At 39.8% G+C, this 16,771-nt stretch overlaps 2 protein-coding genes across 2 annotated transcripts; one reads left to right on the top strand and one right to left on the bottom strand.

Annotated features, from left to right (window-relative positions):
* Nucleotides 1–767: 767 nt before the first annotated feature.
* On the bottom strand, nucleotides 768–3,903 carry abt1 (activator of basal transcription 1). Its single transcript, XM_083894806.1, has 5 exons — nucleotides 3,820–3,903; nucleotides 2,616–2,981; nucleotides 1,456–1,628; nucleotides 1,181–1,369; nucleotides 768–1,095 (listed from the first exon to the last, which is right to left on the bottom strand). The coding sequence occupies exons 2-5, from the start codon at nucleotides 2,977–2,979 to the stop codon at nucleotides 928–930; spliced, it is 894 nt and encodes a 297-aa protein (XP_083750932.1). The 5' UTR covers nucleotides 2,980–2,981; nucleotides 3,820–3,903; the 3' UTR covers nucleotides 768–927.
* Nucleotides 3,904–4,221: 318 nt separating this feature from the next.
* rad51c (RAD51 paralog C) lies at nucleotides 4,222–5,887 on the top strand (the record flags this gene model as incomplete). Its single annotated transcript, XM_083894996.1, has 4 exons — nucleotides 4,222–4,346; nucleotides 4,826–5,060; nucleotides 5,138–5,354; nucleotides 5,441–5,887. The coding sequence occupies exons 1-4, from the start codon at nucleotides 4,223–4,225 to the stop codon at nucleotides 5,885–5,887; spliced, it is 1,023 nt and encodes a 340-aa protein (XP_083751122.1). The 5' UTR covers nucleotide 4,222.
* Between the last annotated feature and the right edge of the window lie 10,884 nt (nucleotides 5,888–16,771).

Consider the following 16,771-nt stretch of genomic DNA (forward strand, 5'->3'; position numbering starts at 1 on the left):
AATATAAATAAAAAAACGAATTTATTTATAAAATAAAATATAAACGGTTTGTTTTCAGAGCTTCAGTTCGGGAACCGGAAGTCCATGGACACAAACGTATCTTTGATGAGCCGTTTCAATAGCAACACTCTACATGGTATTTATTATTATATATGCAGTACTAGTATATTTGCAGTATTAGTACTGTGTAGTAGTAGTTGTACCGAGTGTTACCTCGCCTTTTAGCATGGTTGTACTGTGTTCAGTACAGTACAGTACAGTACAGTATAACATATCTGCAGTATTAGTACTTTGTAGTATTAGTTGTACCGAGTATTACCTAGCCTGTAAGCATAGTTGTACAGTACAATACAGTACAACAGTACAGTTTATATATCTGCAGTATTAGTACTGTGTAGTAGTACTACGGTGTGTTTCCTAGCCGGTTAGCATGGTTGTACATATAGTATATTTGCAGTATTAGTACTGTATAATATATATGCAGTATTAGTACTGTGTAGTAGTAGTTGTACCGAGTATTACCTAGCCTGTTGGCATGGTTGTACAGTACAGTACAGTACAGTATAGTATATATATCTGCAGTATTAGTAATGTGTAGTAGTACTACGGTGTGTTTCCTAGCCGGTTAGCATGGTTGTACATATAGTATATTTGGAGTATTAGTACCGAGTAGTAGTAATAGTAAACACTGCCTGAAACTGAGCTGAGGAGACAAAAGTGGGAGGAGCCTTGGTTGAGGATTACAGATGAGTGGAAAGGTCAAAGGTCAACAAACAGTTTATTGTTACAATGAAATAAAAAAAAAGGTAACGATTGAACTCGTTCGCCATCATCAGTCAATCAGATCATCCGGCTGCTGCAGTGGCTCCACCCACCCCCTACGAGGTGTTCTGTGATTGGACAGAAGGGGGGTGTGTCCCTGCGCTGTCACTGTGACTGGTTGGAGTTGAAGATCTTGGTCAGCAGCGAGACATTCGATTGGCTCTTCTCCTGTAGCAGGCGGGCCTTGTCCATGTCCTTCCGCCTCCTCTTCCTCGTCTGGATCTCGTCCTCCGTCTGCCGCTGCGTGAAGTCCCATGTCTTGTCCTCCACCTGCTGGAGACACGCAGAATAACAGGCGTTTTAACACGAGCGCTCAGGTGGGACTCTTACCATGTGACTGTGGCGTGGTGTGGCGTACCTGTGGGCCGTCCTGCTGCCTCTTTTTCCGCCTCTTGTCGTTCATCCGAGCGCTCTTCTCCACGTTGTTCAGGTAAAAGTTAGTTTCTTTCTTTGCCTGAGAAATTTCCGTCCTGAGTTTCTGCTTCAGAACCATCTGCTCGTACGCCAGACGTTCACTCAGGTGAATCCACTGGAACCTGTGCAGGTACTGAACACACACACACACACACAGAGGTCAGGCCCCGCCTCCCTCTGCCTACGCAGTGCGACGATGATGTCACATGTGCGCGTTACCTTGATGCACCACAGGTCGGCGGCGAAGATCTGGCGTTTCCTGGTTCCCATCGGCGTGTTGTGAAGAGACGCGGCCACTCGCTTCGCCACACGTTTGTCTCGAAACTCCACCCACCCTTCAGTGAAGCCACACCTCCTCAGACCAGGCCTCTTCTTCTTCGCCCTTCCCTTCTCTGAGGGATGGATAATCAGTGATAACAGTGAACACAACTGGTATATACATGTGTATTTACACATACTTTTATGTACTTGTACATAAAACTTGTCTCAGAAACAGAAACACTTGTCTCATGTGTTTGTGTGTATCTGTACTAATTTCCTTGTGTGTAATTGTGTCACCTTTACAAGTCTGTGTAGTAGCCTGAATTTGTGTATACTTGTACCCCCAACCTTTGTACTATATTAGTGTGTTTACTTGCATGTACAGTCTGCAGAAATACTCTGTGTACTTGTGTGTATTTACACATACTTTTGTGTGCTTGTGTAAACTTTCTTATACTTGTTTGCACTTTTGTGTATGTGTAAGTATGTGTACTTTTATGTACATGTAAGTATGTGTACTTGTACCCTCAGGCTGCAGAAACACTTGTCTCAGGTGTTTGTATCTGTACTAATTTACTTGTGTATACTTGTGTGCAATTGTGTATTTACACGTATGTGTACTGGCCTGAATTTGTGTATACTTGTACCCTCAAACCTTGTACTATATAAGTGTGTTTACACGTGTGTAATTGCATGTACATCCTGCAGAAATACTGAGTTGTTTGAATGTATTTGTACTATATTTGTGTGTACTTGTGTGTATTTACACATTATTGTGTGTGCTTGTGTGAACTTTGTTATACTTGTGTGTACTTTTGTGTATGTGTGTACTTGTCTCACACTTGTTGGTGTATCTGTACTAATTTACTTGTAATTGTGTAATTTGTGTGTACTTTTGTGTATTTATAAGTCTGTGTACTTAGAAACCTGTGTGTAATCGTACCATCAACCCTTGTACTATATTAGTGTGTTTACTTGTGTGTACATGCTTGTACGTACAGGCTGCAGAATTACTCTTGGTTGAGTTGGTTGTATGTACTTGTACTATATTGGTGTGTAATTGTGTATACTTCTCTGTATGTGTACTTGTAAACATGTGTACTTGTGTGTACTTGTACCCTCAGGCTGCAGAAACACTCGTCCAATCTCTCCGTACGCTGACATCATGTTCCTCAGGTGTTTGGGGCGGAGCCTCGGAGGAATGTGACCCAGGTAAATGATTCCAGGAAGCACCTGACGCTTTGAACAGGAAGTCACTTTTGCTTTGCTCTTCTTCATCACAGCTGCTGCTTCCTCCTCCTCATCATCATCACCTCTGATTTCCTCCTCTTCTTCTCCTTCTTCTTCCTCCTCCTCTTCTCCTGCTTCTTCCTCCTCCTCTTCTTCTTCTTCTTCCTCTTCTCCTGCTTCTTCCTCCTCCTCTTCTCCTTCCTCTCTCTGAGCCGCGGTCCTCAGCTCCTCATCTTCCTTTCTTCTCTCCATGTCTGTGAACAAATCAAACAAACAACAAAGTGTTTTTCAGGAGGACATCAATGATTACTACTACACTGTAAATCAGACATTTTAACTGTACAGTTTGAGGGAAATGTCACAGAAAAGGTCACCACATTGGCACTTTTAAGGGGAAAAAAACTGTCAACTTTGAGATGTAATAAAAACTACATTTTCTATAAATTCTAGAAAAACTGATAAAGTTGTTTTCAGGACATCTATGACTATGAACTTACTGGAATTCAGACATTTTTCCCGTACAGTATTAGTAGCAGTATTATAAAATGTACTCTTTGGCACTTTTTTTGATTGAGACAAAACCTCAACCTTTGAGATGTAATAAAAATAAAATGTTCTATACAAACAAAACTACAGATAAAGTTGTGTTAAGGACATATATGACTACTAGCAAACTGGAAATATTGTTACAGTACAGTTTTACAGGAATTTGCACCAGTTAATCAAAAACATTCTTAACATTGAGATGTCATCAAAAACAACATTTTCAGTAAGTGCTGTTATTTATTTTTTATTTTATTTAAACAGGTAAGTCAGTTGAGAACTGCAATCTCATTTACAGACGACCTGGGCAAGAGGCAGCAAAACAACGGGGACATAAACAACAACAACAAGAGAACAACAAACAATATTTCATACAATTATTCATAACCGTCAGTTATTAAAGACTAACTGGGACACATTCATCGTCAGATATAACCTGACAACAGTCTCTAACAACACTGTCTTTCACCTTTAGAAACATAAACGTTCGCTTCCGGTTCATCTTCGTGTTCTCCCCTGTGTTTAATGTTAAACGAAAACAAATCTCACCTTTAAATCTTCAAATCTTCATTCGTACTTTTTTTTTTTTATCAAAACAGCGGCAGCATGTGAACGCGACACCGAGGCGAACTGCGTCGCCATGAAATGACGACACAACTTCCGGCTTTTCTCCTTTACCTTCAAAATAAAGTGACATGTTTCTCCTGCAAATATTATTTAAAACACACGCATTTTTTTTAGAACAATACCAACCAAATTTATTCGTCGCAAAACAAATATGTATGATGGATTAACACATCTGTACTTATTCTTTAAGACGGACATCTTCACATCTAACCTTAAAAACGTAAGACTTTTAGCTGGAAAGGTCAACCCGGAAGTGCGTGTTACTTCCTGGCCTCACAGAGGCATGCTGGGATATGTGTCATGGCGCCATGCTGCTGTTGTTGTTATGAAAATGCAGCGCTCGGTGTCCAGTTTTCCTCTCAGCTCCGGTGTGAAGCTCAAACTGGTTTCTGCCGGTTTTCGTTTCGCCGGGGATCTGCAGCACTTGAGCCCGGCAAATCTGAGCCACGGTACCGCACTCACAACCCGGGTCAAGAACCGGGTCTTCTCACGAGTGTAGTCGGACTGACGCCGAGTTTAGACCTGGTTTTGTCACTGGTCGGTTTAACACTGACTTAGTCTGTTGTTGTTGTTTTTTAATCACAATTAAACTTTGTCAGAACTTTTCCATGTGTTTTCATGAATTTACTGTCAAATATGATCGCAATTATTATTACTTTAAAAATATAAACAACATGATGTGAGGCTTGCAAAATTATCATAATTTCCATGGAAAGTTCCCAATTTGGAATATTTCCAAAATTCGTAAAACTAAAGTTCTCAATTCCGTGAAAAGTTTTTGGAAATTTCCCGCCACTTTGTACAATAACAATGCCATAAAACGTCACCATGTCCAAATTCAAACCTTTCCTAAAGTCGCTTATTTAAAATCTATATTATTGTCCATATATGTATATAATATAATATGACATTTTCGCTTTACATGCAGAGGCTGGTTTGTCCCAGCAGGAGGCGCTGGAGGTGCTACAGGTGGTGACTGGAGGAGGAGGAGAAGGAGGGGCGGCGGCTTCTCTCACGGCAATGGAGCTGCTGCAGATGGAGGCGGAGTCAAGGAACATCGTGACCTTCTCCTCTCAGCTGGACTCCGCCCTCGGAGGCGGAGTTCCTGTCGGGAAAACGACGGAAATCTGTGGAACGCCGGGAATCGGAAAAACACAACTGTGGTCAGACTCACACACACACACACACACGACCTGTGTTTGATGATGTCGTTGATCACGTGACCTGTGTTTGACCTCAGCCTGCAGCTGGCGGTGGACGTGCAGGTGCCTCCGTGTTTCGGCGGGGTCGGAGGTCAGGCGGTCTTCGTGGACACGGAGGGAAGCTTCGTGCTGCAGCGAGTCGTCGACATCGCCGCCGCCGCCGTCCGACACTGCTCCCTGCTGGCGGAGGACGCCGAGCAGCGCGACGCCGCGGCGACGTTCACCGCCGAGACGATCCTGTCCAACATCTTCTTGGTAACGACGCAGGTCGTCGCGGTAACAGACGCCACACTTAGCTGTCGGTGAGATCGACTCTGATTGGCTGTCTGCCCCTGCCTCAGGTGCGTTGCCGTGACTACGTGGAGCTGCTGGCCGAGCTCCACCTGCTGCCTGACTTCCTGTCCGATCATCCGAGGACCCGCCTCCTGGTGATTGACAGCGTGGCGCGTCCATTCAGGGGGTTTGACGACCTGTCGCAGAGGACACGCCTCCTCCAGGGCCTCGCCCAGCAGCTGGTCGCCTTGGCAACCAGACACGACTTGGCCGTTGTGATCACCAACCAGATGACCACACGGGTACGAGGCGGCCAATCGCAGCTGGTGCCCGCACTCGGGGAGAGCTGGGGCCACGCCTCCACCATCAGGCTCCTCCTACAGTGGTCGGGCTCGCGTCGGCTGGCGACCGTGGTCAAGTCTCCGTGCCACATGGAAGCCACTGTCCAATACCAGATCAGCTCTGACGGCTTCAGAGACGCTGACCAATCAGAAGAGAGACAGGCAGGCGTGTGATTGGTCGAAGGCTGTTGTCCTTTATATAATGTAAATATGTTATATACACAATAAATAATATTTTTTATAATATATTTTCTACTTTCTCTGATTTCTTGTGACATTTGAAAAAAAAAAAAAAAACATGTTACAAAAACAACTCACATGAAGACAAAACATGGCTTCCTGTGTTTTGGGGCGGAGCTACACAGGTGTGATCACTGATGGAGAATTATCAGACATCTGTTTCTATGGCAACAGTTGTTAGTGTGTGTGTGTGAGAACAAAGTTTGAACACGAACAGTAATGTGCAGTGACCAGCAGAGGGCACTGTTTTTCTCCTGTTCCAGACATCAGTATGTCCTCGAATGACCCTTCTCCACTACTAGTGCAGTGCCCATAGGAAGTATGTATTCCTGTAGAGGGAGCTGAAGAAGATTTTTCAGTTATGCTAATGCATCATAAGGAACGTAAAGGCTAACATAATACAAACACTGTGCAACCCACCGACAACCGAGGTGTCCATTCACCAATACGCGAGCACATATTTAGCATGCTACTACTTTGCGGCTAACTTGGCGAACCTGTTTCCAAAGGTAAGCTAGGGAGGCTATCATTAGCATTAGCGTAGGGCTAACATATTATTGTACATGTATTATTTTGTGCAAGTATTTTCGATTAGCATTAGCGTAGCTAGATGACGTGGCATGGCTGACAGTCACAAAACACGCTATGCTAATGCTAATTGAAAATGAAAACACTTGCACAAAATAATACATGTACAATATGTTAGCCCTACACTAATGCTAATGACAGCCTCCCTAGCTTACCTTTGGAAACAGGTTCGCCAAGTTAGCCGCAAAGTAGTAGCATGCTAATGCAAAAATAAATGTGCTCGTGTATTGGTGAATGGACACCTGGGCGTTTCAGTATAACACCATGTTCTGCAGTGAACCGTGTGAAAATGTCTCACCCACAGTGAGGACAGCCTCTTCACTCCCACCTCCACACTCCACACAGCACAGCTGCTGCTGATGAGCCTCTGCCTGCCTGGTGTAGCCTGATAAATCGGTAAAAATGCAGCGTGATAAATCTAAAAAATTCAAGGATGCACACCATCGTGCCATGCTCAACCCATATCCGAAGTCTTAGGACGATCTGACTAGATGGTCCCGCCGGTCCACGGCACGGTATGGTATGGCACAGGTTGGTTTTCCACTACAAAAAAAAGTACCTTGTCAATGTGGGCGGTGACTTCGTTTTACACGCGTCATTCACTCAAACCCTCACCAAATAGGCCATTCTAATGTGGCATTTCAAAATAAAAGCCCTGTGAAATGGCAAAATTGATGTTCTAACTAAATTTAGACAATTACAATTAAAACTAAATCTTGGCATTTTTATTAGTGGTAATTTCACTTGGGTCCATATTCATTTGTAAATGAAGGAAAGAAGGAACAAAAAGAAGCAATGAGCAGCAATGTGGTTATAATGTTGTTATTATGTGGTTTTTGTGACATTTTAATTTCATGGTAGTATACATTTAGCTAAATATACATAATTAAATCTTAATTGAATTTAAAATTTTTAAAATTTATTTTATTTTCTTGGTACGGCTCTAAATCACAAAATAAATGATCTCAAGCTACAGTAAATAGTAAGGCAGAAACCTTTATTATAGACCACACATAACCAGGCTCCTCATCCTCTGTGCAATATTAACATATAATATCCTATGCTCAATCTCTGTTAATAATGTCAAAAATATGTATTTATTTATTTTTTAAATGTTCTATTAGTTAACCCTTTAAGGTATTAAGCAACCATTTGGTCGACCACACTTTAAGTCACTATATGTAATTGAAAAAAGCATCAAGTTGAACTCACTAATACTTAATGTGACTCGTGAATGTTGTACTGATCAGGTTTATTATGAACAGACATCTCAGCCGTTTGGTAGAGGCCTGTATCTGAAATACTGTGGGGTCTAAAAAAAAACAAACAAAAAAAACAACATATATATATATTGATTGTATTTATTGTTATCATAAGTAAATAAAATAAAAATAATAAAAAGTGCAAATAAATAATTTTTCCTTTGCCTTTTTCTTGGTGCGCACCTTAAAGGGTTAATGTTTTTCATATATATTTAACCTGCTTGTTTTTTGTTTTTTTGATTTTGATTTTATATGTGTATTTTATTTTATGAATGTCTCTTTTCTATGCTTTTTTAATGTTTTATGTAAAAACACTTACTAAATAAACAAAAAATCTAGTCCATACTATATTTATATCGTGTAAATGGTCTATTACGTACACTATACATTCTGTATAGTATGTATAATGTGTATAATGTCTTTTTATATTGTACTTTTCTTGTTAATGCATGTTTTTACTGTCTTGTTGCTGTAAATCTAATGAATAAAGGACTCTCCTCCTCTCTTAACTTATGTTATATTGAGAAGAGAAAACCCCAGTTTTGACACAATATCACCAGGTGGCGCTCTCGTGCCACGTCCTGTAAACCAAACACAGCTTTTGAAGGAGCCGTCATGAGTTTTGTGGAACACATTTTTATTTGCAGCATTTCATGTAAAGACGCTGGTTTCCCCTCTTTTTTTTTATAAATATATATATTTCTTTGTAGAGAAATGACAGCTCACTCTCTTCCTTCCTGGCGTCTGTGTCTAAAAATACTCCAGCGAGTCGAGTCGCTGACCCCTCCTTTAAACCACGACAGAAATAAAACAAACAGAGTGAGAGAGAGTGAGACAGAAAGTGTGAGAGAGGAAGCTCTCGCTGCACCTATTGTTGACTGATCACATAGCTCAGCCACAGAGAAAGTTTCCAATACCCAAAACTACAAAGCGCTGAGTTTTTCCATTGAATGTCAGCCACAGTTTGTGCGACTGAGCGGGAGGAAGTGAGCTTCACGTCTGTCTTTAGACACAGGATATGCTGAGGCCTGTGAGCTCAACCTCTTCTTTCTCTTCTTCACGGTGAGACAGCGACAGCCACATGGTCGCGGCGTGCAACGCCCACGCGTGCACGCATTTGGATGCACATGATATCAACACTCTGGTCCGGACACGTTTGTAAAAAAGCCATTTTTCAGCTATTTTAATTAAAAATGGCCCCCGCATGTGTCACGTTCTCACAGAGGAAACTTTGCTTTTCTTATAACCCTTTATTTAAGTTTTTTTTTTGATGATTTTCCATCATCATGCACTCTGCAGTTTCGATTTTCCATTGCAGTTTTCAATATAGCACTGTGTGCTTTGTAGTTTTTATTTATTTCGTTTATTTTTATTACCGGATGATGCCCACTATTTCCAGGGTAAATTTCAAGTCATTCCAAGATACTTTTAGTTTTTGAGAAAAAAAGAAAGTCAGCTCACTGTCAAAGTGCATCAGGGCAAATGGATGATGTCCTGAATTTCAAAAATTCATTAAAATTATTCCGTAAGAGGTTTGCAAATAATTTCAATGGATCCTTGTTCAGGGCGATGCCGACTATTATGATGGTAAATTTCAAGTAATTCCGAGATACTTTTTGTTTTTGAGAAGAAAGTCAGCTCACTGTCAAAGTGCATCAGGGCAAATGGATGATTTCCTGAATTTCAAAAATGTATTAAAATGATTCCGTAAGAGATTTGCAAATAATTTTAATGGATCCTTGTTCAGGGCGATGCCGACTATTATGATGGTAAATTTCAAGTAATTCCGAGATACTTTTTGTTTTTGAGAAAAAAGTCAGCTCTCTGTCAAAGTGCATCAGGGCAAATGGATCATTGCCTGAATTTCAAAAATTTATTTAAATGATTCCGTAAGAGATTTGCAAATAATTTCAATGGATCCTTGTTCAGGGCGATGCCGACTATTATGATGGTAAATTTCAAGTAATTCCGAGATACTTTTTGTTTTGGCAAAAAAAGTCAGCTCTCTGTCAAAGTGCATCAGGGCAAATGGATCATTGCCTGAATTTCAAAAATGTATTAAAATTATTCGTTAACAGGTTTGCAAATATTTTCAACAGATCCTCATTCAGGGTGCGACGACTACAAACATTTGCTTTGTGCCTAATGAGGTTGCACAGTGTTATATTATGTTAGCCCTACGCTTATGCTAATCGTAGCCACGCTAGCTTACCTTTGGAAACAGGTTCGCCATGTTAGCCGCAAAGTAGTTCCGTGCTAATTCAAAATAAATATGTGCTCGCGTATTGGTGTATTGGACACCTCGTCGTGTCAGTATAACACCATTTTCTGCAGTGAACCGTGTGAAAATTTCTCACCCACCGTGAGCACAGCCTCTTCACTCCCACCTCCCCGCTCCAGACAGCACAGCTGCTGCTGATGAGCCGCTGCCTGCCTGGTGCAGCGTAATAAATCAGTGAAAATTAAAATTCCTCCAAAAAATGTCAAAATCAAATGTATATGTCCTGTGTGTGTGTGTGTGTGTGTGTCATTGCCGTGGTTACAGGGCAGCGAATGGCATCAACCCCTATTATTATTGTTTTTCCCACCTGATATTCTATTTTTAATTGCTTACTTTCATTATTGCGAATGTCTTATTATTTTGTTCTTGAGTGTCATTTTCTTTATTATAAATAAATAAAATGCATCATTATTAGAATTTGTATTATTATTAGTTCATCGGCTTGAGTTGACAATAACTTAAACATATCTTTGCCTCTTGATCTCTCCATTAGATTGACTTTTCTTTGGTGCAGGAGAGTGAGCCGTTTACAAACTTCAGTTTCCAGGAAAAGTTATCTCACAATGAAATAAAGCAACTCACATATTCTTAAGGTGCTGTAGATTTAAGCAAGAATAGCTGTTATAATGTAAGCTTTTAGCTAAGTTGCTAAAATATATGGACAAAAACCTGAACTATAATTTCAAATGTTCCAAATATGGGAGCTTTAACAATAAATACAAACTCATAAACCTATTTAATGATTCATTTTCTCTCAGTCGTTGAGTTTAAGTACGGCATTTGTCTTATCTTTTTATCTTGAATTCATCTGCACGTCCTTTTCCGGAAACTGTCAGGTTGTTGTGTGGGTGGGTTTTCTGCTCAATGCCAACCACAGAATATAGGTGCTGGTCATGTATGTCACACTCTGATGTTAAACCACATCCTTTTTTTAAAACACGTCAGCTTAAAGACATCAGTGACGATCACGTGATTCTGATATGGACTTGCACCAGTGTCCACTGGAGCTGCTGCCATCATGGCCGTACCAGTCCTGCTGGTGTGTGACCACTCAAAAATCTAAATTAAACCTGCATTAAAACTCTTGATGCACAGGTGTCAATCTTTCAGAGTCTCAAGATTCCATTTCCTTGGGTCACGATTTAATTAAAACTAGCTTCTCGATTCAGAACAATTTCAGATTCAAAATCATTTTTTTAATTCAAACTTGATTCAGTATGTAGCGGCGGCTATTTTCAAGCTCTACTCTGCTTGGGATGAAAATTGTGAAAAATTGTGTCATCAGAAATTGCAGCTGACTTTTATACGGGGAAAAAAAAGTACATTTATTGAAGATAAATTGTGCTTTAAAGCTGCCATATGTAAGAATGTGGCCAAAAAACGGTTACTACACTCAAATTCAAAATACCGAGGTCTTTTAGGTTTCGGTTTCTTAACGCAACTGGCAACCCGTGGTTGCTCGGCAGCTGAGACTCTACTGACTGCAATGATTGGTAGACGGCGGTAGGTGGCGCCACATGCCAAAACATGATTTCAAAGGAAAAAAACCCAGAGAGAAATCCCCTTTATAATAATTTTAATGACCAGATTGCACTTCTACAGTTTATCGTTAAGCTATAATATAAAGTAATTTAAGCATTAATATAATAACGCTTTATAACGCTTTTTATAATTTACTGGGTAATTACCCAGTATTTTGGCCATTGTTCTTACCTTCTAATTACAGGTTAATACCAAGTAACACATTTCTGTTACCATATATTTACTGGGTAAATAGCTAGTAATTGGGGGCTGTAGCTACCTGCTTATTACCAGCTTATAACCCAATAATACACTCAAATTCACCATATAGAAACCAGGTAAATACCCAGAATTTTTGTTTGTATCCAGTAATGTCCAATAAACATTTAACAAGTTTAGTAGCTCCTGGATTAAAACTATCAGCTGTAATTCATTGCGGGGCCGCCAGAAATGTTTCTGCGGGCCGCCATTGGCCCGCGGGCCGCACTTTGAGAACCAATGTTTTAAAGGAAAAAGGGAGCAGTATTAAGTAAGTATTAAGTCCAAATGTCTTCTTTTAGTTTGATGATCAGTTTCAGAATGTGCATATATATATCTATATATATAGAGAGATATACATATATATATATATCTATATATGTATATAGAGAGAGAGATATACAGGTATATCTATATCTATATATGTATAGATATAGATATAGATATAGATATACCTGTATATCTCTATATATATAGAGATATACAGGTATATCTCTATCTATATCTATATCTATATATAGATATACAGGTATATATATATCTACATATATCTATAGATATATAGATATATATATAAACTGTATATGTATATAGGATTATCCGTGTACTGTGGACGACACAATGTTACTGAATGTAAATTAGCTCGCGCTGTTAAAACAAAACAAAAAAAAAAAGATGCTTTTATGGTTATTTTTATCACATAGTTTTTTTTCCCCACAACTTTCAGGAAAGTAAAATCATGAACTTGTGTTGCTCATCTTCCGTCGCCACGAGCACTTTCTGAAGGACCACTCGCGGAAAAAACATGTAGGTGTGTGTCTTTTTTTTTTTTTTTTTTTTTATGTTCAGCACCGCTCCATCTCTGCGGATGCTGACCCGACACGCTGATGAAACCCGTCTACATTATGCAGCTTTAAGTACGCACTCGTGATGCGTATATTTATGCAGCGAGTCCTTCATTTACATACGTTTTACTACTTCGGACCTGACCCGGTGGTTTTTTTCTCTGTACTGCTATGCAAAAAGGCTCGTGTACATTTAAAAAAAAAAGACAAAAACACAGATCGGCATTGAGGGTTTTTTTTCTGCTGCTGTTTTAGTGTCTGATTGTTTGTGATAAACAGTCACTTCCTGTCACCTTTGAAACATTTATTTGGAATTTGCAGAAAAAAGGAAATGCACGACATGAAAAGAAAAGACGACTGTTAGCGCGTGGCTGCGTTTACAAGATTAGATTTAAAGAGTGTATGATGTGTCTTCATTGATCAGTGGTTATCGGTTACATGGACAGTATTACAAAACAGTATATGCGGATACTTAAAAAATAAATACTGCAACAATACAAACTGTTTCTCCATGATTTGCTTAAGTGTCAAACTCGAGGCCCGGGGGCCAGATGTGGTCCGCCGCGTCATTTTGTGTGGACCCCGCGAGTGATTGATTGGTCTTAAAAAATCTGCGTTAAAATAGGTCCGTGCTGCTTTAAGGCCGGCGTTAACCGTAAACTACATTTCCCACAATGCACGGCGACTGCGTTACCCGCGAAAGTGGCGGCATCACCGTCGCGGACCGGATTACATCGATAATAATGCGTCATATTTGTAAGTTGAATAAGTTAATAAGTTATTTAGCAATAATGTTACAGAGTAGTTAGCTTTATTTTAAATTATATTTGGTTACATTTAGTTACATTTATTCTGTATGACAGTTACATCTGGACCTTTGAGGGTAACAATTATGCTGATTTTACAACAGCTTTGCATACCACCACAAAATTAAATTATATCACACACTAATATATAATCATTATAATTATCATATATATAAAATATCATTTTATTTAACTGTTGTCTAAAGGAGCAGAAACCATACAAATAGCGTGAATCAGTGTTTGTTTTCACAATAAAGGTACATTATTTAACTTAACTTAATCATGCGATTACTTTACTTAAAGCTAATTAATGTTATTATAATAGTAAAGTTATTCATTCATATATTATTCTGTAATTACTGACATGATTACTGTCTTTCCTTTAGTTCACAGCGATTAACGGTTTGTGTGTCTGTAAAGTGACATTTATTATAAATAAATGTAGAAAATAATCATTATTTAATTATAAATTAGCACTACTTGACCTTTATTAATGCACTTACTTTACTTCAACTAAGTGATTATTAATTAATGTCGCTTATGGGAAACAAATGATTAATTGTTCTTATTTAATTAGCAATGACTCAGTAATTAATTAGCATTATTAATTAATTAGCATTATTATGTATTAGTGTATAAGTCTTTGTTAAGTAACAAATGACCCACTTTACTATAAGGGTTAGGAGGTTAATAAATGCTTAATTGTTCGTCAGTGAAGCTTATTTACTCTCACAAACAGTCAACAGTTATATAGCAGTTATTACACAGTTTATAAAAGCTTTATTAACCTTTGAATATAGTATGACTTCCTGGCTGGCTCTACTTAACGAACAGGAAGGATGTTGTGGTCGTCCTCTTCTCCAGGAGAGAGTCACCTTGACGTCTTCATCTTCCATCGCCCTCCTCACACGTGGGGCTGTGATTGACAGCTGTCACGTTTCACTGACCCACATTTGATGAGAGTGACGGACGATTATCGAGGAATATATAAGGTCATCAGGCAGATGTTTGACCCACGGGAGGCACACACACACACACTCACACACACACACACACACACACACACACACACACACACACACACACACACACACACACACACACACACACACACACACACACACACACACACACACACACACACACACACACACACACACACACGTTTGTGCAGCATTCTTACTGAGGACACTCATAGACATAACCATCACAACCCAATACAAAACCCTAACCCTAAAACCAGGTCTTAGTCCCCAAAGCCACCTTTTTTGGTCCTCACAAAGGCACACAAACAGGAACACACGCACACACATACACACACACTTCTGAGTTCTCTGAGTCTATGAGGACCTGTGTACTTTGAAACTTTGACAGATCGTCCACTGAGGTCAAAGGAGCTCATTCTAACATTTTCCTTGGCATTATGTCCCCACAAGGCTAATGTCCCCACAAGGCTAATGTCCCCACAAGGCTAATGTCCCCACAACGAAGGTGGTTTACCAGGGGGTGGTCCTCACAAGCATAGACAGACAAGGGCACACACACACACACACACACACACACACACACACACACACACACACACACACACACACACACACACACACACACACACACACACACACACACAAACACACACACACACACACACACTGTAATGCCTAACCCTAACCCTAACCAAACCACGATTCACAATCTTAGTCCTGGACTTAACTAGTTCCTCATTGGGCCTCATTAGGACCAGGTTTTGGACTCCAGGACATGAGGACTACTGGTCCTGACAAGGTCCGTGCATGTAGAGGTAAGAAGTACGCACGCGCACACGCACACGCACACGCACACGCACACGCACACGCACACGCACACGCACACGCACAAACACACACACACACACTTGTCCTCTAACTGGCGATGTCAGTGGAAAGTTTACCACCAGCATTGACAAACAGGAAGATGGTATCTCTCTCTCTCTCTCTCTCTCTCTCTGTTTCTCTTTCTCTCTCTTTTCTCGCTCTCCTCCTGTGTGTGTGTGTGTGTGTGTGTGTGTGTGTGTGTGTTGTGTCCTCATTGGTTAATGACAGCACAGATCATGACGTCCTGTTATAACTCATCGACCTGAGTCTGGTTCTTCTTCGTCCTCATGTCACCAGGTTTCCTCCATGTTCTTCAGTCTCTCTCTCTCTCTCTCATCCTCTATTTCCTCTTTCAGTGATGAAGATGATGAAGAAGATGAAGATGATGAAGATGATGAAGATGATGAAGATGATGAACTCCATCACGTTCACATCATTTCACTGTGAGGAGTCTGAGCGTCACGTTATGAAGGTGAGAATCCTGCAGAGGAGAAAACTCCATCACTGTCCTCACACTGTCGTCTTCTTCTTCTTGTTGTTGTTGTTGTTGTTTTTCTTCTTCTTCTGCTGGTTATTTGCTGCTGTGACTGTGTTTGTGAGTGTGAGGGGATGAATGGATGGTGATGAGGATGAATTATTCACATACTCACAGAGTTTGTCTGAATCATGTGAAGAAGTTTGTTAAACCTTTTCTCTCTCTGTGTTTGTGTGTGTTTACGTGTGTGTTTTTAAATGTGTGTTTAAGTGTCTGTATATGTGTGTTTAAATGTGTTTATACGTGTGTTTATACGTGTGTTTAAATGTGTGTTTAAATGTGTGTATATGTGTGTGTAAATGTGTGTTTAAATGTGTGTTCAAGTGTGTGTATATGTGTGTGTTTTTAAATTTGTGTATACGTGTGTTTAAATGTGTGTATACGTGTGTGTTTAAATGTGTGTATACGTGTGTGTTTAAATGTGTGTACACGTGTGTGTGTTTAAGTGGGTGTATATGTGTGTGTTTAAATTTGTGTATACGTGTGTTTAAATGTGTGTATACGTGTGTGTTTAAATGTGTGTATACGTGTGTTTAAATGTGTGTTTAAATGTGTGTATACGTGTGTTTAAATGTGTGTATATGTGTGTGTTTAAATGTGTGTATACGTGTGTGTTTAAATGTGTGTATATGTGTGTGTTTAAATGTGTGTTTAAATGTGTGTATACGTGTGTGTTTAAATGTGTGTTTATGTGTGTGTTTAAATGTGTGTATATGTGTGTGTTTAAATGTGTTTATACGTGTGTTTAAATGTGTGATTAAATGTGTGTTTAAATGTGTGTATATGTGTGTATACGTGTGTTTAAATGTGTGTATACGTGTGTGTTTAAATGTGTGTATACGTGTGTTTAAATGTGTGTTTAAATGTGT

This window comes from Microchirus variegatus (genome assembly GCF_963457635.1).
Source record: "Microchirus variegatus genome assembly, chromosome: 9".
Taxonomy (NCBI): domain Eukaryota; kingdom Metazoa; phylum Chordata; class Actinopteri; order Pleuronectiformes; family Soleidae; genus Microchirus; species Microchirus variegatus.